The 23,036-nt window shown below is 38.5% G+C and overlaps 1 protein-coding gene across 7 annotated transcripts in view; it reads right to left on the bottom strand.

Moving 5' to 3' along the window:
* Positions 1-4,917: 4,917 nt before the first annotated feature.
* Positions 4,918-23,036, bottom strand: part of KLF12 (KLF transcription factor 12) — a 987,741-nt gene continuing 969,622 nt past the window's right edge. For all 7 annotated transcript variants that reach the window (XM_085622009.1, XM_085622005.1, XM_085622011.1 and 4 more), the window contains one exon: positions 4,918-22,311. In XM_085622009.1, the coding sequence (XP_085478135.1) occupies positions 22,130-22,311 (182 nt within the window). In that variant the 3' untranslated portion in view covers positions 4,918-22,129. The remainder of the gene's footprint in view (positions 22,312-23,036) is intronic.

The following is a 23,036-nucleotide window of genomic DNA, read 5'->3' on the forward strand; positions in this document are numbered from 1 at the left end:
AGTAAATATTTCAAGATTGCTTCAGCTGAACAACCCAGGAATCCAGACAGACACGCGATGGAAGGCAGGCGGCTTGGCTCTCGCGGTTGCTCCCAGTCACCTTTTCTATGAGAGGACTTAGAAACTTTTCTGGAGCTTTTTCTCACGGGGTTTCTCGATGCTCCTCATGTAGCCAGATCCGCTGAGGGTTCGCCGGCTTCAGATTTCTTCAAGTCCCGGTCAATCTCTGGAAGTTGATGCGATGGAGCTTTTAGCGGGATGAACCTGGTTGGCTTGGCCGGCTCGCGGTTGAAGGCAGGCGGCCTGGCTGGCCAGGTTGAGTCGGTCCCTCTATGGAGCTTTTTTTCAAAGTTGCTCCAAAGTTCTTCAAAGTTCTTGACATTCTTCCTGAAGTTCCTCAAGGGGTACCAACGTGTCTCAAATTTACTCCAAGGGTCTGGAAGCTCCAAAATGGTCCTTGAAAGTTGAGGACATCAGTTCCCACAATCCACTGGTACAAAACCCTTACAAATCCACTGATGGTTCTCTAAGGTGTAGATTTAGTTGGTGATGTTCCAGTTGAGCTCTTTTAACCTGTAGCTTTCACGGAGTCCACTCTTTAGTTCTTTTCCAGCAAGGTAATTCACAGGGCTGCAGTTTCAGATGGTGCAGTCTTCAGAGGTCAGGCCTTAGAATTCTTTGCACAGCAAAATCTTCTCAGCAGGACACTTCTTGCTTCAGTAAGTTTCAAGCAGCAGATCTGGAGTGCTCTGCCCCTCTCAGATACTTATTCCAAGTTCTCTGGGTCATGCAGGAGGTCACTTCTGACCAATGGGAGCAGGGAAACTCCTCAAAGTTATGACCACATCATGAAGAGTGTGGCATTATTTTGCCCCAGAGTGCATCAAATCTTCAAAATCCATAATGGCTGATTTTAAAGCAAGGAGTAAGAGCTGGCTAAACATACCCCCTAGGATGGCTTATTTCCAAAGACTCTCCCCCTACCATCTGCCCATACCTTCCCTAATCCTAGGTCTGGTGGTAAGTGTAAAGTGGAAACTGACACTGTGGCCATCCCTCTGCTTTTGAGGACCATGGTTTACGACTCTTCCCCCTGGCCTGGCATTCCTAGGGAACAGCACACTGCCCTCCCAGCAGAGCTGGTTAACCCCAGGGGCTCTTTATCACCTCATCAAGGCAGACTGGCTAATCCACTTAACTATGACCAATCAGGGCAGACCACTGGAAGGCTGAATTTGGACTTACAAACAAGAAAGTCTTATAACTTCTTGTATGTACACTTTAGGAGAAATTCAACAATATGATATTGTTGGATTTAGTAATACCATTCTGAGAAGTCTTTGAATTGCATCTCTAGTCCTCTCCTATCCACAGTTCTTAATTAATAACTGCCTACCATGTTAACGTATTGTAACAGGAGATTAGCAATGAGTAAAATGACTTGGGCTATTTTTCCAGCACCAGGACTTACAAAAACATATTTTATAAGTACTTGTCTTATATCTACAGGAACCCCACCCCATGTGCAACTAGGGAAGACTTTAGGGGTTCTGAATCTGTAGAAATATTGCAGATCCTCATTCCCCAGTGCTTCTAGCATCAAAGTCGAATTTGAGTAGCACTGTACCACAATGTAGGGAGTGAAATGTGTAATTTCACTTTACCCAGGCATATAAAAACTCATTATATAAGGGTGTACCTTATAAATACCTGAACACCCAGCCCTGGGATACCTAGGGGAGACCCTGGGGTCCCTAATATGCCAAAATATTGTAGGTTATCCATCTTTAAGTGCCCCATACACCAAAGTCGGGTTTGGACATAATTTACTGTTTAAAAGCAGTCCTGGCACCCAGTGCTACTGATAAACTGACCTCAGGCTTCAGCCTTGCACACGTGCAAGTGCAAAAAGAGCTGCTGGCCTCTAAACTGCCATGCCCCAGGGTACTGGGGACTTCTAGGTAGTTTCAATCCCCCCCTCCTATTATATACTAGGGGCCCATAGGGTAGGTCATGCCAATCACAGGGGTACCCTGCCATACCATTGTTTACCCGAGTATATGTAGGTGTTTTAACTTTATTCTAATGTGTTTCTCTCGGCCTAGCACTGACCCTGGGCCTGGTTAAGCAGAGCCCAGAGTCAGTATCCACCAGCATTAGTTCAGCAAACAGTTGGGGGGTGCCCAGGGCACAGGATGACTTTTTAACAGTAGGGATTAGATTAACAGAGTAGAGATTTGTGATGAAATATGCATGAAGCTTTTTTTTAGCAATTGCTCTGTAATAGCTGTTGCGATTTTGATAATAATAATAATCTAAAGCACGATTTGTAGATGAATGATGCATAGTAAATAACTACAGATAGTAAAATACCGCGTGTAGTGTAGGCCTGCTGTGTCTGGGGACCAGGATGGGCTCTGTATTCACTAGACTCCTGAGGATAAGAGATCTTCCAACAGGGCTGTCTGACTCCTAATGATTTCTAACTAAAAGAACATAACTCGTTACAATGTGGAGTGTGAGATACCTACCAGATTTGCTTTTCACCAAAAAGGATGATCATGTGATAAACTTTTCCGCTTGGTGCTTTGCAGATCTACTGGGTGAGCCCTCTTAAATTACAGGGAACATGACAGCGCCACTGAGGTTGAGAGGGAGTACTTTAATAAATCAAGTACTTTACTTAAGGGTTACACAACTTATTTTTAAAAGCAAGAAAAAGTCAGCAATCCACCTTAGATATACAGAGACTAGCTGTCAGACCAAAAGACGTATGTGTGACTAATGGAAGGAGGCATGAATGTTATGATTAAAGAAGTAGGATGTCTATTCATGCCTCTACCGATTATAGCCAATATGTTGTTATAAGTAGTTATAACACATCGCCATGGGTAAGGTAAAGTGTGTTCTCAGCAATAAGCAATCCCATTCCATCAACGTCCACCAGATTCACTAACTAGATTTGGAAGAAAATATTTAAAGGCATTTAAAAATATTCAAGTAGAATTGTCGACTTTACCAATGCCACATACTCCTCTGTGGCCATCGGAGAGCCAATCTGCAGCACTCAGACAAAATGTTTCAAGCCTGACGTACAAACACACTGTGGAATTATACTCACAATAAAATCCTTGAGAGAGCATTCGTGATTTCCAGGTCTTGTCAGTCTGGAGCCACAATTGTACTTTCATCGGAGCCACTACAGATGCCACTCATGCTGGAAGGCACCTGGAGAGAAGGAAATAATCTTCAACTTTATCATACCCCTTTACTCCTAGATATGCGCACTGGCTGGGTAGACAAATATTTCCTACTTTTTGTGTCGTTTACACAAATGAGTGACATCAAGAACTTCAATGTTTTCTGTGTGGGGATTCATAGAGTTGCAAAAACTGACAATGGCCTTCCATTCAATAAAGATCAATTAATAAACCCAAACTTTTGACTTCAGAAGACCACTATATTGTGGACTTAAGACAACTGAGTGATAGAGACAAGCACTCCTAGTAGTAGTAGAACAAGAGTTAAATAATAGATTAGAACAAAGGATGTGCCTAGTATGTTGCTTTGTGAAGGACACACACTCCACAATGTTCCAACCAGTGGAAGATGGTGTGGCATTATAGTCTCCTGCCAAACTAGGCACTCGCCAAATACCGCTGTGTGTAAGTTAGAACGTAACATTCTAAGCAGGCCTTCACTTTATCCCTCCAATGCTTATATCACAGTCCTATGGCTTATATTGGGAACCAAAAGAGTTCCAGCATTCTTTTATTACAACACACTATAGACATTAAATTGAGGTCACTGTTATAGACATCATCCATTACATCACTCACCACTAAATCACAAGTAAATACCTAATTGCTAGTCTTGCCATAGGAGGTAACTATTCTTACCTCCACCCACACTTATCTTCTGATAAGTGTTAGATCGAAGTAATAGGTGCAATAGCATTGTCAATGGCAATGTGAATGGTACAATTCATTACACACCTGCTTAAAGTGGCAGATGAGAGCTCTTTGATGTAAGGCTATATGTACTACACATTAGTTCCTTGTTGCATTCTCCTACAAATGGCATGATTTAGAGTTTGCGAATGGGCTACTCTGTCACAAATTCAAAAGTGCACTCTGTCCGATGGCATTGGCAATGCAGCGCCCGGGACATCCATCAAGTTTTTGTTAGAGTATCCCATCTGCCAAACTTTAAATCAGGTCCAAGTCACAACGTAAACTGTATTTAGGTACATGTACATAACTAGTGTGGATGTTGAACAAAATGGGATATTCTAGGCAGAAAGGATGATCTTGTATGTTCCTGGCCAAAAAGGTGGGTTGGAGTACCAGGAATAATGCAGTGATCATCTTTTTGTTGTGAACCAAAGCAATGCACTTTCTCCTAAGATGTGCTCAGTATTTCTTGCACTAACCTCGCACCAAGTGGGCTGAGTAGAACCCTTATACACGATAACCAAATAAATGTACATGTTTGATGTTACAGCGATATATTTTCTCAACAATAAGGGATTTATTAATTTTGCTACAATAATGTATACACATCGACTTGAACCTGGAGCGTACCTTTACTCCTAAAGGATGGTATACAAAAATGAAGGGGCATATTATCAAGACAGGCGATAAAATTATCGCCGCTTTAGCGGCAGAAAACTGCCGCTAAAACGGCGATAATGGGCTTGATAATATGCTCTATGGAATTCCAATTGAAGCTCAGGTTAGATGTCCTTCCGCTAAAGCGGCGATACTTTTATCGCCTGTCTTGATAATATGCCCCCAAAAATGGTGCTATGGTCCCAACACGTGATGCTTGAAAGGAGAACTTTTTATATGCTCACTTTTGTTTTAATACATAATAACTCCAGCCACGCCAAAGGGAACTCATGTTTTTGTTCCATACAAAATGCTTTATTTGCCTTCATGCCACCATCCAGATAATTATACAAATGCATACATTGAAAGGTTTTAAACTCTAGTTCAGTTCACAGCTCAAGTCATAGGAAAGTTGAGTACAGAAAAGCATTGCACCGACAGAACATGTCCGAGACAATATTTAAACCATAACACTTGTTCATATAAACCTTCGAGAGGAGACTGGCCTCTGCCTCCTCCTAGGGTATTGAATTGAGAGGGTCTTCCTTTTACATTGTATTTGGGCAAAGTCACTGTTATACAGAAAGAGGAAAAAAGCTCTGAGCCTATTTACATTACATACACTATGCATAAATACAAGAACAACAATTACATAATATTAATAAACTTATAACATAGGTGGTGCATAAACACTACATAGTATATAAAGCAGAGAGAACTGTCGGACATCATGTCTTCTGGTGATCTCTGCAGAAGGAAACGTGTTTGCAATTAAAACGCTCCAAACTTCAAACAAATCAAGTAAGCTATTTGTAAGAAACCAGCCTGTATTTGTGAATTCAAGTTCTGGATATCTTTTCGCAAGTACATCACTTGCTGGTATTTTCATAGAGGTATTGGCAAATGTGCCTGTAGGCCCTAACATTTGACGTTTAATCAAGTACTTCATAAATCAGGTAATGATAACTTCTGTCATTCACAGCACTTAGAAGCGGTAGAGGTTCTTATGCAGCGCTATGTAAAACACGTTATTATTAGTTCTCTTCATATCTGATAATCCCTTAGATCTCAATCTTCAGAACATGATCTGCTACGGGTCTGCTAATGGTGAGATGCTATTTCTAAATTCTCCCAGAATGTGGATCAGATTGGCTTATGATTGTTGCACACACAGGACTCAAAAAGGAACCAGAGAAGGCCTGAACCTTGAAAAGCACCCAAAGTCTTCCTTCAAATGGAATGGCGGGGCACAGTGACTTGTTTTTTAATGTGAAATCCCAATACATGACTCTGTCCCCTATGAAGTATGAGCTGTGTCACTCACGGTCACTGATTACTATAGGGGAACAACCTTTACAATGCAACTTTTACAACGCACTACCATTACAACAAAACTGTTACAACGCGAGTGCATTGACAACGCAGGACATTACAATGCAAGTCTTTACATCGACTTGCACTAGATGGCGTGCTAACATTAAACATAGTGTAGTTTACTATCCCAACACCTTCCCTACTGTTACGTGGACTGGAGTTGGAATAGTAAATTACACTTTTTTAATGTTAGCACGCCATCTAATGCAAGTCGATGTAAAGACTTGCGTTGTAATGTCCTGCGTTGTCAATGCACTCGCGTTGTAAAACTTTTGTTGTAACAGCATGCGTTGTAACAGCATGCGTTGTAACGTCATACATCCATTACTATATGGTGTATGCACGTGACCATACAATGTGGCACCATGGCCTTAAAGATTATTTCCAAATATTTGTTAATTGTTTTCAAGCATTCGAATTGTGTCAATAGCCCCATTTTTAGGTCACAGAAGAAGCACCAGAGTCTTTGTGCTTTGGACCTCCCATTTTATGGAGAAAAAGGCGACTCGGCGAGTGTGTGCAGGATTCTGCTTCTTTAAGAGGCGGTGTGGCTCAAAAAGGCCTCCATAGAAGAGATCTCCTTTTCACAGTTCATTGCAAGTCAGTATATTAATATGCATGGACCTAATTATGCAGTCATTTATTAGGGAAGCATTTTTGTGCATCACCAGAGAAAAGGTTAGTGGGACACGAGACAATGTTATGCAGTGTTAGGCCTTTTGAATTTGTGCTTAAGTTTTGAAATTTGCAGGACCTGTTGTTTATCCGCTCCCACCGCTCAGCCTTTTAGAGGCCAACCCACATCCACACCTCACAAAAAGCAGCAGTTTGGCAAATATCTGGATGTGCTGTGACCCTAAGCACAGTTAGCCTGTAGGTGTATTGCATCAGTGGAACCACTACATTCAAAAGACCATATCAAAGTACTTTTTAGTACCAGTGCTTCAAATAGGCATGTACTGTTCTTTATTTTCAGAGGAAGGGTACCAGCATTTCTCAGCAGAGGTGCAATACATTTAATTGGAGAATACCAGCACTTCTCAGAAGCAAACAGGTTCTCTGGAATAGGGTACCTGATGATCTATTTTTCCATTTTAATCACTTTTTAATACTATTGGTTAGCTCCAAAGATAGAAATTAATAATACAGCGGCATCTACCTTTACACATTTTACTAGTCTTTAGTACCCCCAGAGTAGGGGAGTTTCATTGTCTACTAACCAACTATTACTAGATTAACCACTAACCTTGGGTTCGGAGTAGCAAGATGCCAGGTATAAAGTGCTTTGCTAGGGGTAGTAAGCTCTGTATAAAAGCAGTGACAACGCAATACAGTATTCCAAAGAGCAGTCCACAGAACAAACACCCCAGAGCACCCTGGGAGGTGAACGGGTAAGAGGAGTGTCAAGACAATTGCAGGGGCTATGGCATACTTTGCAATACCACCATAAGGCACAATGCAAGAGTTCTGATACTGTCACTTTACAATGTGATAACACAATTGACAGTATGGTAAATTCAATATGCATATGCTGCCATCCCAAGACAGGGCAAAGTTCAAAAGAAAAATGTCGAGCCTTTTTACTCTAAAAACTTCAAAGCTCGGTGAAGGTGTATTGTTCTCTCTGAGGTTCACCTAGCCTGGTTTAAAAGTCATTCCTTTGCACTTTGTAGTGTTACAGCTGTCTGTTTAATGCCGGGTGTATAATCGAGAGTTTCTGTACGTGCAATGCGTGGCTGTCAGAAGCCAAACTCTCACACTGGCAGAGAGAGCTGTGCCTAAACGTGCTGAGGAGGTTTATAAGCTATGTGAGTGACTCATGCACCTATTCAGAGGCTGTTTATTCTGGCAGGGCCTTCCCAAAACAGAGCCTTCTGAAAGAAGAAGCTGCCTCTCCCTTCCCACGAGTACAGAGCTCGAGGAGGTACAAAAAGGTGCTTCTTTTACAAGGGGAAAAATACTTGGCAGTAAGGTAGCTCAGTGGGCCTAGCACCAGCTGCTGGGATCTCTACTTAACTGGTGAGGCACATGTTTATATTTTGCCAGGGCTCAACAATCACTAATCCTACGGACTTCAAAAAATGCTATTGGGATGTACAATATTCGCACTTATGATTTAGGAGTCTCGTGACAACGTTTGTGTTGTGCAATACATGAATGATAATACATGCCTAGATGCAAGTTCATCATATATCTTGTTTGTTTACCCATAAGAATATAGGTGGAACTTTGTCACACCCTCACAAAAGCACATTTTATGTTTGTAGCATTTTTGCAGATATTCTGACCCTGATTTACTAATATGTGAGGCACCACAGTGCAGCAACCAGAGTTGCTGTGCTGCCTTGTGTCAAAGGGAGAGAGAGAACTATTATATGGAAAATGTTTCCCCCAATTAGCACTGGAGCACTTTTGGTTGCCAAGCCCCAGCAGACACACCTTACACTCTTGTGGAAGGGTGTTTGTTCTTTAAGGTAGAGGTTTTGTACTGGACGGGGACCCTTTCAGAACAAAAACTATCCTTTGAGGCTTTTACCACTTTTTATGCGTGCTGTTCAATGCAGCTTACATGCAAATTTGGAAAAATAAGCTGGCCTCAGGAGGTGTAGGGTTTTAGTGCAAATCCCTGTTTACAAACGTTAGTATATAAGGATTTCTGTCAAAACTAATGGGTGATTGCTTGGGAACATCTATGCACCACCTATGGAATGCCCCACGGACTAAAAATTGTGCAGAGTGCAACTTTATGTTACTTTGGGGAACTTTCCTATGCAAATCCTGGTTTGCGGTGGATAGTAAATCCCACCCCAAACTTTGCTCCGGGTTTGAGTCACATTGTGATGCAGACCCAGCGCAAAGCTTTATAAAGTCTGGGCGTTTATTTCCTATGATTACCTAAAGTGTGGGAAAAATGAACATGTTGCAAAAATATTTCTTTTCTGGTTATCACTGTTCATCTAGAAAACTATTGTAAAAGGAAAATGCACGTTTTGTTTTCGTTTTTTAAGGCGAAACTTTAATTGTGTGTTTCCCATAGTCTGCTGGCTCTAACAGCAGGCATTATGATGTCAGAACTCACATTTAATAAGTTTCTAAAGTTTAGCAGCTATGCCATTTCTTTATTAGAGGTGACTAGAGAAGTCACAAGACTCCTATTAAAAAAGACATTATAGACTGGCTTTTATACAGGAATTGCAGGCTCCCATGTATCACATTCTAATATCGCTACCAGGATTTACTTTAAAATGTTCACCTATGCATGTTTTTAGACGGTTCAAGTACCTTCTTTAAGTGTAGTCCCTCTTCTATGCTGTGTAACCAGTATGTAAGATTCTCAGAGGATGAATGCATCAATTGCAAAGATGTGGGAAAAGTATTAAGGTAGCCAGCATGGATCCTGTTGTGCCCACAGCCATTCACTTTTCAGAGGTGAATAAAGTAAGTGTCATAACATTGTGTAATGGTAAAACCTTTTCTTGACTAGTTTGGCATTTATTTGATAGAGCGCTATATTTGAAATCAGAGTTAATACCATATGATTGTAACTGAGAAGTTCTGAGCTGGTCAGCTCCAAGGCCTTGTTCAAAAAGTTTGGAAATCACATCAGTGACCTACAAGCATAGCATAGGGTCCATGTGTCCTTTACGCCTTGCTGTACCAACGTCTGAAATGTCACGTATAAATATAAACATTGTGCAGCTGCTTCCTACGAAAGGGTAAAACTTCCACACCAAACCGGTGTAAATCAGTAACAGCAAGATAAGGCCTTGGACTTCCTGACCTATAAATCCTTTATCACCTCGCGACACTGAGTGGCCATGACTTTAACCCCATAATGATAAACAGCATAGCCCTGTTACTTCTCAGAAAGTTCAAATAATGAAGACACGCCCCTAAAGAAAGACCTGCAGCACAGTTCTCGCCCAAAAAAATCTTCAAAAATGCATCAGTTTGGTTTGTTGTTGTGAACTTTTCCCCTCTTGCGTTTTTTCTGCAAAAGGGCTCGAGATCAAAGGAAAACTTGCATGCTGAAGGCGGGGAAAATCCATTGAGCTGGATTTTCTGTTTTGTCACCCAGGTGTGGTTATGATCCAGAAATTTCCAATTGTCATTGCCAGTTTTGCACCTTTCGTGACAAAATACACATGGTGTTTTTGGATCCCAAACCAGCTCGGTGGTCCCCAGCTTAACAATTGTAGCCATAGGACCACTTCCCTTGTCTCATGCTACCACAGAAAGTGGTAACATTATTTTATTTAGCATCGAGTGATTCCTGTCAAAATTCTTGAGACTTGTTGAGCTCTAAGTAACTCGGTTGGATTAATCAAGAGATGCAGGTATTTAGACTGACTTTTCCAATTCCTGGCCACCTCTCTATTATAGAAGGGATCCGCAATGATTCGCAAATTCCGAAATTTCCACAAATGCAAGCAGAAAGCTCATTTTAGCTTCTAGGGACCCTTTTAGGTCTGGTTAGACAGTGAAACTGTCTTATTACATTTTGTTACCAATATTTTAAAATGTACATAGAGCTGCCTTTGGCTCTCTTTTCTCATGCTATGCAATTTGCTGTCTTATTATGCCTTCCATTAATTGTTGACATTGAAATATATGAGGGACTATTTCACATTTGAAAAGCACACTTGATTGATATGTGGTTTGCCACATTCCGTTTTTTATCTGCTATATATATTTCATACAGAAAACAAATGTGTGTGCTTCTTTTTTCAACATTGTCAAAGCAAATAGGGTATGTTTTAATGTGATAAACCACATTTGAGAGTTCAATGCACATATAAAGCAAGCCTTTTTGAATGTCTATGTTTGCAATTGTTGGCATATAAAATCCAGACCTATTGGCTTTGCAATGCTTCTTATACATAGGACAGACAATGCCCAAGGAGGCGTATTGATTTAAAAGTCATGAATTCAGTAATACCTGGGTATACAGGTAACGTGGTTAAGATGTTTTTGCATCCACCATTTATTCTTGTTTCACAGAAGAAGCTGAAGGTATGTTTTTGTCTGTTGACTCTATTAATATAAAAAAAATTGGCGTGAACAGCAAAGCAGTAGTATTTAATTACAGCAGCAGACCACAAAGAATGTTTTTGGGAGTCAGTTTCAGATTCCCTATTACATGGTGTAATCCAACTGCCAAAATACATTTTACATCCCTCAGGCAATGTGGATGCGTATCCAAGATCCAATATTCAATTAACTTTTCTAGTAAGCAGTGTGTACAATCCTTTCATGTGTGGTGCACAGCTCCCAGGAGTCATTTTTAAGGATCTGTGTATGTGGCAGGCAATACAGGTTCACATGTTTTAAAACTACATTTTTTGTGTAAATCCCTTAATTTATTGTCACAGGTCTCATTGATTTATTTTGTCTTAGGGGGTCAGTGTTGCTAAAGACATGGCCTAGCATTAGGTTTTTTCAGGAGAAATGAACACATCTAGATCTGCAAATTCAAATTTGTATGCCTGTAAAATGATATCAGTTACTTTAAGTCTCACTTTCACAGGAAGCCATCGACATATTAGCAAAGGAAGTGAAAAAAACATTGCTTAATGTACACTTTATGTATCTTGTTTACTCAGTTCTTAAAAAATAAATAGGGAAAAACTTATTTTTATTTGTTAATTTGAAATTTTAGCAATGGAGCAACACCTTCTCCATTTACTCAATAAATGGATACTTATGCATTGCAAAACGTTCTATAATCAAGTCTTCTCTATTGATTTACATTTGAAAGACATAATAAATACAACATGGGAGTGATCTATATTAAGAACACACATCATATTGCCCTTCCTTTAGTCTCGAGCTTTTGATTTTCACCCTTAAGGAAGAGGAGTTTCCTAAGACTACTTTGTGAAAATAAGTTTTGCCGCATTGGGAAAGCATATTTAAAAAAGTATGCAGAATGTTACCCAGCAATTTTACACTTTAATGGCTTTTAAGCCCAATGGCATTCCAAAATAAAAGAACCTCTAGTCCTTAACTCACAAAACTTCTTCTATGAAGAGTTGTCTGACTCCAGGCATAAGTGTGAGTGACACCTTTATATCCAGGCCCAAGTCAGAAGTAATTTCTGTGAATAATTTTCAGGGATAAGACAAAGTTACTCACAGAACCCTAGGTACACATGGGCCTGATTCACATAGATTTTAATGTGACTTACTCTAGTATTACTCCTGCATTCCAGGAGTAAGCTTGGAGTATTCCTTACTGCTGATATTCAGAGAAAGCCAGAAGTGTTACAAGTCTGTCATGCTTACTCATACATCAATCAAGTCTATATGTTCTTCTCCTACAAATTTATTGTAAATCACACTTTAGAATGGAGTATGACATGCCTACTCACAAAAATGCTGTATGAAATGGTTTAAGTGAACTAGAGCCACAGGGAAATTACATTATTTTACTAAGATCACACCATGTCAGTCAGAACAGCTGACAATAACTGACTGAAGGGACTGATTCTTCAACTCTGACATAGTTAGGAATACAGGTTTTGTGTAAATTCTGGCAAAATGTGGGCCCACTATGGTTTAAAAGAGATGTAATATCATTTTAAGCCTTAGTAAACCATGTTTTGTTTCATTGTTATTATTGGGTTATCACGCGTGATTGTGAATACACATTGTCAGTCTCTTTATGGTTAAGTCCCAAGATAAAATATAGGGAACATTTTCAAAATCTAGAAGTAGTAGAATGGGATGGGCGGTTCTATCTTTGTGCTCATGTTTTCTTAGTAAATAAAAGTTAACATTCTATAAACAGGGTCACATCCTGAACATTGCACAGGTTCAGGACAGAGCTGACCTCCTCTTTTCTAGGGACCTCTGTTGACTACCATGTATAGATTAAACCATCAACTTCTATTTCCAAGCTGTGCCCTCTGCAGCTCAGGCAATAACTTTTAGAGTTCTTGAGTTAGATGCATGTGTGATAGAAAGTACAATCAATAAAAACAGTCAGATGGCACCTTTCTGCGCCTCTGGGCATTGTTCTTGATATGACTCACAGAGCCAACACTGGGTGCATTTTCAACCTGCAGATTAAAGATTGTGCAACACTATTACCTTTGTTTGGTTTTGTGCAAGGAGCATAATAAAGTGTATAACTCAACAAAATTAAATTAGATACATATTTACTGCCATATCGTTTAGTCGTACTAGCACTGTGACCTCACAAAAATCATAAAGGGACATAATATACTTAAGTAAGCGTTAAGTTAATAATGGGATCTACATGAAAACAAGGAGCTATGCGTACAAAACACTGCACTAGATACCCTTGTGTTTATGCCACTAGGTTGGCGGAAAGTTACTAAAGTTTGGATCTCAGGTGCCATAAGCTAAACTTAAGTCACAATCAAGAAAGTCAGTATTGTTTTGTTTTTAGAGACTGCAATATTTATAAGGGTGCAATACTGCAGTGCCATTTTCTAGTTATACTTCAAAACCAGCACTGTGTTTTTTTAATTTTTATAAATTAGTAGTTTAAGGAAAAATGCTGATCTGACATTAACAGCCTTCATGGATATATTTCATCCTGCATAGTTTAAGCAATTGGAAACAGGTTTTGCCGCAGTTAACCAATTGTTGCAAAAGTAACAATGTGTTCATAGACTTTTAAAAGCAAAAACAGCACAATGGGAATGGTTGTTGGATAAGGTATCATTTGTAAGGGGATTGAAGAAAGAGAAAATGTAACGCAATTCCATTCCACTCCGTCCAGCATATCCAATGCCCACCCTCAAGACAAACATTTACTGAAAAGAAATCAGCACTTAATGCATTTTACTCTGCACTGGACGTAAGTTACAAATAATCAATTACCTAGCTGTCTCCAAGGGGCTACTATTAAATATTATGATCTGATTCAATATGGCACTTATCAAATAGACCAGAGATCACCCTCTTGTTTTCAATACATCTCTCAGTTACTCATGCAAAGAGAAGTAGTTCACAGGAGACCTCAGAGATGTCCTCCACAGTAGCTCACGGGGTAACTCAGAGATGCCCACCATAGGCCTGGCAGAACTCTGATCACTGTCAAGCCACTGCATAGACAAAACTGTTTAAAGCTTTCCTCACTCTGAGGCTGGGTGAGATAGGCCACTTTGTCCTAAACCATGGCTTTTAAAGGGAGCCAAACATAAATCTGTGAATGTGACACTACTGAGAGACTAACTGTGAAGTGAACATTCCTACAACTAGTATGTTATAGGAATAATCCTCCTACTTGATGTGTTGTATGATACAGTTACATGCATCCTACTAGACTCTCATTAAGCGAAATCCGTTGTGTAATTTTGATGATAAGCAACAATTTTGTCACTGAAGAAAAAAATGACTATTTGTCGAAACATCATTTTCAATACCATTTTTGTGAAAATGAGTCCAACAAGAAAATTATTTGACCAGGCACCATCCACCTCATAAATAAAAGTGGATTGTGCCAACTGCTCACAAGTGAGAAAAGAATTCTATTACTAAGTGGATGTTAAAATGCCAAGCGATTTAGCCACAAGAGCTAAAGATCATCCAGGTATATTTTATAGTGTGACACCATAGCTCTTCTAGACACTGAACTTAAATGGGCCAATGCAAGGGAAAAATCAATTGAAAATGGTATGGATGAGTTAATGCGGTTGCAAACATAAAATAAAAAACACAAAGTGGACTTGTTACTTCCTCTGCTTTTTTTGGGAACAAGTCAACACCTTGACAATAATGAGCTATGAAATAGTTGAAACTCAAACATTTTTTTATCTTTCTTTAAAAAAACGTACTTTTTCTTCCAATTAAATACAGTTGTTGACAATAGTCCATTTCTGATGAAATGACAAGACCCTGCAATGAAGTCTGTAATCAGAAAGGCGAGCAGTCCTCAATCAATGTTTACACAGTCACAGATATGGGTTGATAGCTACATTATACTGAGTGGCAAAGTATATAGATCTGGTGTGTGCATAACTACTCAGATTATGTTGGTTCTATTGAAAATTCTTCATATTAAACCTACTTGATTTACCAGATTTTTCAGATATTTTATTCCTGGGTTGTGTAGTGATACTGAAGTGATTTGTTTGTGCAACATGCTCAGACACCAATTATGATAACAATATTATCTTGCACAAATGTACATTTTAATTTTGTAAAACCTTTTTGGGGGGAAATGGCAGGCCCTCAGCCATATATACATTTTAAAAATTGGTAAAAGCGAAAATATGGTGTTGGTCTCAAAAAACATACATTGCTGTAGTAGTCCCTGGCACAGAATGGAACTGCTTTGTGTGCATGTGTGCTTCTTGTCAAAAGCAAAGTGCTGTCACTCACAGTGAAGTTATCCAACAGCTAAAGCTAGCAGACCCATTGCCCTATGATATATGCTGTAGTGGGGGAAAGAAATATGTGAACAACACCAAACAGAAGCATGCATGATAAGAGCTGAAGAAAGGCCAAACAAATAGGTATAATTTATAAACAATTTTCATACAGTCAAAAGGTCCTGGCTAAAGCCAGACCTAAAAATGAATACTGCACAATTCATAATATTGGCACAAGAAGCAGGAAACAAAGGGTACAAACATGGTTTTGTAATGAAAATCCATTATCCACACTGGTTTGAGGGTCATCAGAACCAACCCTTTCTCAAAAGAACAACAAATAATTACAGACAGCCAAAGAGGGAATTGGCATGCATTGTAGATTAAGGAGTTGCATTCTGAGTCTGGGTGATTGAGGGAAACCATTGACTTCTAGATCAGAGCAACTCATTTACTGCCATGACATATGAAGAATGTCAGGTAAACTATGACAGAAGTTGAATAAGAAGGCTCCTGGAAAGCTCACTAATGCCAAAGATCCACAATGTATTCTCAGAAGTTTCTACATGCAGATGAAATACCTCAAACTATGGGTAGAAATGAGATGTTACTGCAAATATAAAGAAGAGCCCAAGTTGTATTGCTTATTAGAGAAGAACATTTTACTTACAGCAGGGGAATCCATTTTTTGCAGAGTAGGAAGTGATTGTCACACTGACATTGCTTTCTCGCCCTCTTGAATTCATGCTCTTCTTGTGAGCCTTAATAAGCATTACTCAATGCTAAACTTTTGTTACATTTTTCTACTTCATCTTCTGGCAAATAGAATGCAAACTGTTTTGGGTGGCATGGGTGTCAGAGGGGTAATAAAATGAATAAATCTAGAAAAGTTGCTTTAAGTTGCGATATAAGACAGTTTTTTTCTTTCTTAGAAAGATTGACCTTTCCAAAGAAAACTAAAATTTTGAATAATGAAATTGATTAATTCAAATATAATGGCTTGCTAAAACGATATGTTATTCAATGGGAAATGTACACAAATTGGTTAGTTGTGAGAAAAAAAGGGAATTGACCTTTTTAAACATTGCTCTGAATTTCTGGAAAACAGGTCAACTGAAAATTCTTCAGGTCTGAACTGACATTGTGGGAACAAAGGGTATCAGATTTATATTAGTAGTGTTAGCTTATTCCTCTATTTGTTAATGTTGCATATTTTCATTTGAAGTTCAATTGAAATGTGACTTGAAAGATACCTCATTGTGGTGGTGTAAAACCTAGACACACGTTAAAAGACTGATCTTTCACTTTTGTGCATGCATTGCGTGTAATGCATTCTTAAGTTTAGGAATATAATGAAAGTTCTACTTCATAACACTGTTCATTTTAAATGAATACAAACCTAGATGTGAAGATAAATGTTAGAAAAATGCACTGTAAAAGGTTTGTAAACACCCATAAATGCTAACTGTGACAGTGTTTACTGTTTACTTCATTCTCAAACACCCATGGCTCTAATGAAAGTACAACACAGGGTGATCCTAGAGGACACATATGTTGCAAACATGCACACATTACATGCATGTATTTTGCATCTTTCAATCTTTGTCAGTTGGGCAAAATGCACATATGTGTATAATATGGTTTTGATTAAAGAAACCCTAAAGGTTTACGACTCAATCATTAGCGATTATCATTTCAAGTTTCCCATCAATCTCAATGAGGCAAATGCATTGTTTCACTGGGAAAAAGGAATAATACTTTGGTAAAGTGCAAGTGCAAAAAACCCAGAATTTGAAGTCCACTATCGTTATAGAGGCTCGTAACACTGTTGTAATATTGTTTTTCAAACACAGAAACATTTTCTTTCAATGAAATAAAATGAGTTGAGGAGGGTTGCAGTTCCAAAATAAGAAACAAATATGCAAAATTGTTTCTGCTGGGTTTCAGCATTAGTGTAATATCAATTTCTGCTCTACCAATGCTCCACTGTTACCACATCATTACATTAAGAAACAGTACTACATAAAGATCAAATGTTAAATTGTTTTTAGATCATATATGTTTCTGATCAGCATGAAAATTACCAGTTTTATTATGATCTTATTTAGAGACTGAAGTAATGTGCCTGTTACTTCCGAACCTTAATATCACTGACTACCCCTGGATGAAAATCAGAGATTACTCTATGGACTGGCCCATATGAATTGACAGTGGAGAGTCACCGTGGATTAATTTATACATAAAGTGAAATTATACACATGACAACTTTGGGATGAGCTATGCTTCTCAGAAATATTACTCTAAAACTTTGAAAGTCACAACAAACAAATGTGTCAAATCACACATATAAAAAATGTTTGTGACTGAGGTTTTTACAATACACTGTCCTTTCAATAGCTTATTTTAAAGGATTTTCAGTCAAAAATCTAGGCATGAATAGAAGCTGGGAGTAGGCAGTGTTCTCCTGAGGAACACCAGTTTTTCAAGTAGAACACACAAATCAATACATATGTTAGATATTTGTTTCTCAACTAAATTGAAGCTTTCTAAAGGGCACTTTCTGCTTTTTTGTAACCAAAATTATTTGCACCATCGCCTTAATTGGACAATGATACAGCAGTTTTATCCTGTCAGTTTCCTTATCACTTACTGACACCAGCACCCAAACTGCTGCTTAGGTCGCTGCATTATGGGAGTCTGGCCACTGTTAAGAGATATAGTTTTTGAAGTTTGTTGAGCCCTGGGGCTCGAAGAGCTTGAAGAGGCAGCCTATTATTTTTCTGATGCAGATAAAAATGAGTACCTTTGAGCTTGGGTAATAGTAATATATGTTAATATACAATGCTACGTCATGGAAACATCTGTGGTATAATTGTCTTTGTCCAGCACAATTGTCATTTTATCATTTCTCCTCGAACATTTATGCCACTAGAAGGTTAGTTTCAAGTTTCACTTGACAATAAAATAAATTAAAAAGATCAGCCTGATATTGAGAACAGTGTATGCATCATACAGATTTTGACAATATTTTCTGCATTGTTGCCTCAAATTTCCAAATGTAAATGCAAAAAAGGAAACTTTAGCATATTGTGATTTTGAAAATAGACAGAGGTTGCACATGAAGGTTGCTTACAATTTTACAGTTAAAATACATGTTGACGATTTAGGGCCCTGAACAGCACTGGTGGAGAGGGGCAACTGCCAAGGAGTTTTGGATGCACTGTCCGCCATATTTATAGTGGCATTTTGACATCAATGCACTGGAGGATAGGACATTTGTCAAAATTTGGTGTATATTCAGTATATTCAGCATCCACCAATATCTAAAGAAGTCCTTTAGTACAATAGCATAGTACTATGGTGTTTCCTCTCCTCATTGAGTACTTCCTGTGTAATATTTTAATCATTCCATTGGTTCTGAATCAACATGGTCATAACCTTTATATTTGGCAGCTTGAGTTGTTTGTGAACTTACCTTATCAAAACAGAGTGCATGTACACTTTGTATGTGATGAGAGATGCCTCCAACTGCCAAACTGTTATATAATGTTCATAATTAATTGTCTCATGTTAATGGCAAAACTAAAGTGCATTGCTATAGTGTACTTTTGATCCCATATTAAATGTTATGACTACATGAGTAGAAATAAAGTGCTGCATATATAGACCTATCTCCCTTTGTCACCTGCTGCAATGAAGAGAGTAAAATAACTTCATTCCAGCAAAATGCTGCATTACAGAAAACAGATAAAACTCCATTGCATAACGTTGAATCTAAATACACAGACATGAACAAAATGCCTTTTGAGGTTCAAACATCAAAGTGCAAACAAGGTGAACAATATTGTTTTAAAAAATGTATATCTGATGGAGGAGGGAACCTATTAAAGATGTAAACGTAGTATTTTTTGCACTAGTCCCAAATCAATGTCAGTTCCTCCTGAAACAAACAGAGAAGCACCTATGTGACTGTTCCATTAAATTGCAATTTCTTCTGATTCTCTTGTTAAAAAATGCCATTTGTTGAGCCTTGTATGTTTTTGACTTAAATAAAAATGATTATCACTAGTGTGAATGTCAGACATCTTTGCACCAAATTGTGGTCAATTACTCCAGCATGTAAACTGCTACCTGCCTACATCACAGTGTAGTTCAATAAACAGATGGATTGGGATTTGCTATCTCAGCTATCTGACTATGCTAACAAAGAGTATACAGACTTTGTGCGCATTTATTTTGCCGACAGACATTTTGTTGTCAGCACTGAAGTGCTTCATTAAACAGCACTGCAGTTGGAGGATGTGAAACACCCATGGGTAGGGTGGAAAAGGCAGTGGAAGATGGATGGGCAAGCCCTCCGTAAAAACAAGTTTGTGTTTGCCACGTGGTGAAATGTCCGCTAATCCTATCAAAGGAACACTCAACAGAAACAAGAAAAAGTTCTGCATAGTCATATTTTTGACTGTTTCAAAAAGCTTAATATTTTTATATACTTTTGTGCCCTTTCTTTATCATTTTAGGAAAATGCTTTGTTGCCCATCATAGTGCATGGTTGTTTCAACTTCTTCAACAAAGTGCCTGGTCACATTCACTTTGATTTGTCTTCATTCAGGCCTTCCCTTTCCTCCCACACCTTCCTTGTAGGCTTTAGCCTCAGCTCTTCTGGAACAATGTGTTAGTTTTAGGGACCTGGAAAGGGGCACACAGACTGCAAAATTGTTCAAGTCTAAAGTTAAGATATCACTGCAGAAAAACATGCATATAGTTCTTAATGAGTATCAACAGCTAGACGAACACTTATCATTGTTTTACAATTTATGGGAAAACATTTCTGAGAATAAATTGTTTCACCTGTTTTCACCTGTTTTAAGATCATCTAATGACTATTAGGAATATTAGGAATTCCACTTTTCTTTGCTAATCATAAATCTATACTACATTCTTTGAATGACAACTCCACCTTGTTTTCCAAAAAACGATACAAAGGAGACAATCTTTTAGAGCATTTGTAATGGTGAAAAATGCAAGGCTTTTTTTCTGAAAAGCAACCTATGTATCTAAAACATTTTGAGATAAATAGAATTATTGCTGTGGGTCTTTTTTCTCTTTTCTTAAAAATCATCAGCATTCTTAAAGAAAATGCATTAAAAACATCATGCGTTAGTAAAAAAAAAAGAAAATATTGCTTATTTTCTTTTCTTTGTTTTTGTTAAGAATCTTGATTGGGGAATATTGCTCTGAACCGGAAATTCTAGAGTGATACATGGACTGATGCAGTGTGCTTGAAACTCACAGTACAGAGACATGGACATCCCTGCTATAACCTCTTTCCTTTCTTACCATCCCTCCACACATCCTCCTCATCAAAGCCCTACCCTAATTTGTTTTCTCATACTTCACCTTCCACTTTAAAAATAAGCACCATGTGATACTGTTGCTTGTTGCCTAATACCTAACATCTAAAAAGGAATGACACAGACTGTTTAAACTTCCTCCCACAATGTCAGGTTTGTGCATCTCACCAGAAACAGAGTAAGTAGCATGATATCATGATTGAAATGAAAACCAGGAAGGCAATGGGCGTTGTGGGAAGGCAAAGTTTCCCATTCCCCAAACTTTGACTCAGGGAGAGACATGCTTTAGAAGGCCTATTTTTTTTTCCAAAAAAACCCACCCATTGTCTACACTTATAACAAATAAATGAAGGATTGAATGATTTCGAAAGTTTATATTATTATGATTACCTCACATTATGAGATACATTTCTTTAGAATTATAAGCCAAAATTGAAAGCAAACACCTTTTCATAGATGATAAGGCTAAGCCTTCACAAAAAGGTAAATGATTGATGACATATGTGGTAGACTTGATTACCAGCTAGCAACACCTTATGTTAAGGAGCATATTACAGAGTGGAAAAGATTTCTTTTCAAATATCTGTAAAGCCCCATGAGCTACTCCAGGAAAGTCATTTGCATTATTGCTTTTTATCAACCAGAAGTTCATCGGTCTGATTAGTACATTCACTTCAGTAATCACAATTTTTACACTCTTTAAACTGTTGTTTGTTCTAGATGGTGGGTTTAAAAATTCACTAAGAAGCAGCTTCCAGGAAGTCGAATATGAAATGGTAGCCTTTGTTACAAAATTCTTTTTTTAATGACCAGTAAATGGTTTTGAAAAGTTTTAAAGCGCGTCCATGTCAGAGAAAGAACCGTACACTTGAATGTCAGTCCTTCCATCTGCATTTTTCACAAACTATGTGTCAGCGTTCACTATCATGAACAGAATACAATAACCACTTTCCATCATCCTTATTGCAAAATTCTGTGGCACTTTGTAGGTTTCTCCTTCTGTTTTTTTACAGCTGGTGACATAGGTTGGGATTGATTTTAAAATTATGCAAATCGGTTCAGTGTGGAAATAACGGAGCGCCAAAGCCCCCTAGCGTGCAGTTGTGCTATCAGTTTGTAGAAAGTGATTATCAAACCAGCGGTAGCTAGAGGAACAAATGGAGGCTTCTAACATTTCCAACTTCATCGGTGCGGACATGAAAAATAGTGCTTATTTTATCACCTTGGACCTCCTCCCCATGTGAGCTCACTAGATGACGTTTTCTAATGTAGTCACAAAGCAGACACACGACAAAATGGAGAAGAGTGGCACTTGTTTCTCTGCTGTTTCTGGTTCAGACATCCTGAATTGTCAGTTCCTTAACACTGAAGAGGAGATTCAGTCCTGCTGAATTCAGCATAGCTAAGAGATCCGGCTCTTACACTCACTCTCCTGAGGAGTTGCTACATCAGACGAGCATGTGTCGCCGGCGATGTAGTGCCAAATGATCTGAGCGGGAAAAGCTACGATCACAGTCTCCGCACTTAAAGGGCTTCACTCCTGTGTGCTTGCGATAATGCCTTGTCAGTTCATCCGAGCGAGCAAACTTCCAGGTACAGCCATCCCAGGTACATTTGTAGGGTTTCTCTCCTAGGATAAAACAAAGAAAAAAGTGAGAGTTCTGTAGTTCGTGTATATCGTATCACAATTATGCCACCTTCAATAAAAAATATTTCTTGATGATACAACAAAGCATGATAATGGTGAACTGTTCGAACATAACTCATACATACATATATTCAATAAAATGATACATCTACAATTTAGCTCAAATACAGTAAGGCATGTTTGTTCCTGGCCTATAGATGCACCAATCCACACTTATAGCTAATTGCATACCACAAAACATCTTTTCCACTAGCACCTTTTGCCTTGCATGATCATGTTCAATTCTTGTGTAGTTGAATAAAATGTTCAAAATTAAGAACCAAAGGACAAACCAGACTATATAACATATAAAGATATGATTTCACATTTAGATCTGACCAAGAGAGCTTTAGAATTCACTATACGTGAGACTCATCTAGAACAAAAAAGGGGTTTTATACAGAAGTACCTGCAAGATAATTGCTCAGGGGTTTTAATAGAGGTTCATTTAGTTCTGACTTAAAAGAACTTTCTCTCTTTTTATCAACATGTTTAATGTACAACAACCAACATATGAACAGTAATCCACTGTACTGTACTGCACCCAAGGGTGCTAGGTCACCAAACAGTACTTTTGATTTATGACACCAACCTAGCACCCTGACTTACATCGCTGTGACACCAAGCCCCATCACTACACTACATCCCAGGGTCACTAAATTATCACA

This window comes from Triturus cristatus, chromosome 8 (genome assembly GCF_964204655.1).
Source record: "Triturus cristatus chromosome 8, aTriCri1.1, whole genome shotgun sequence".
NCBI classification, from domain to species: Eukaryota; Metazoa; Chordata; class Amphibia; order Caudata; family Salamandridae; genus Triturus; species Triturus cristatus.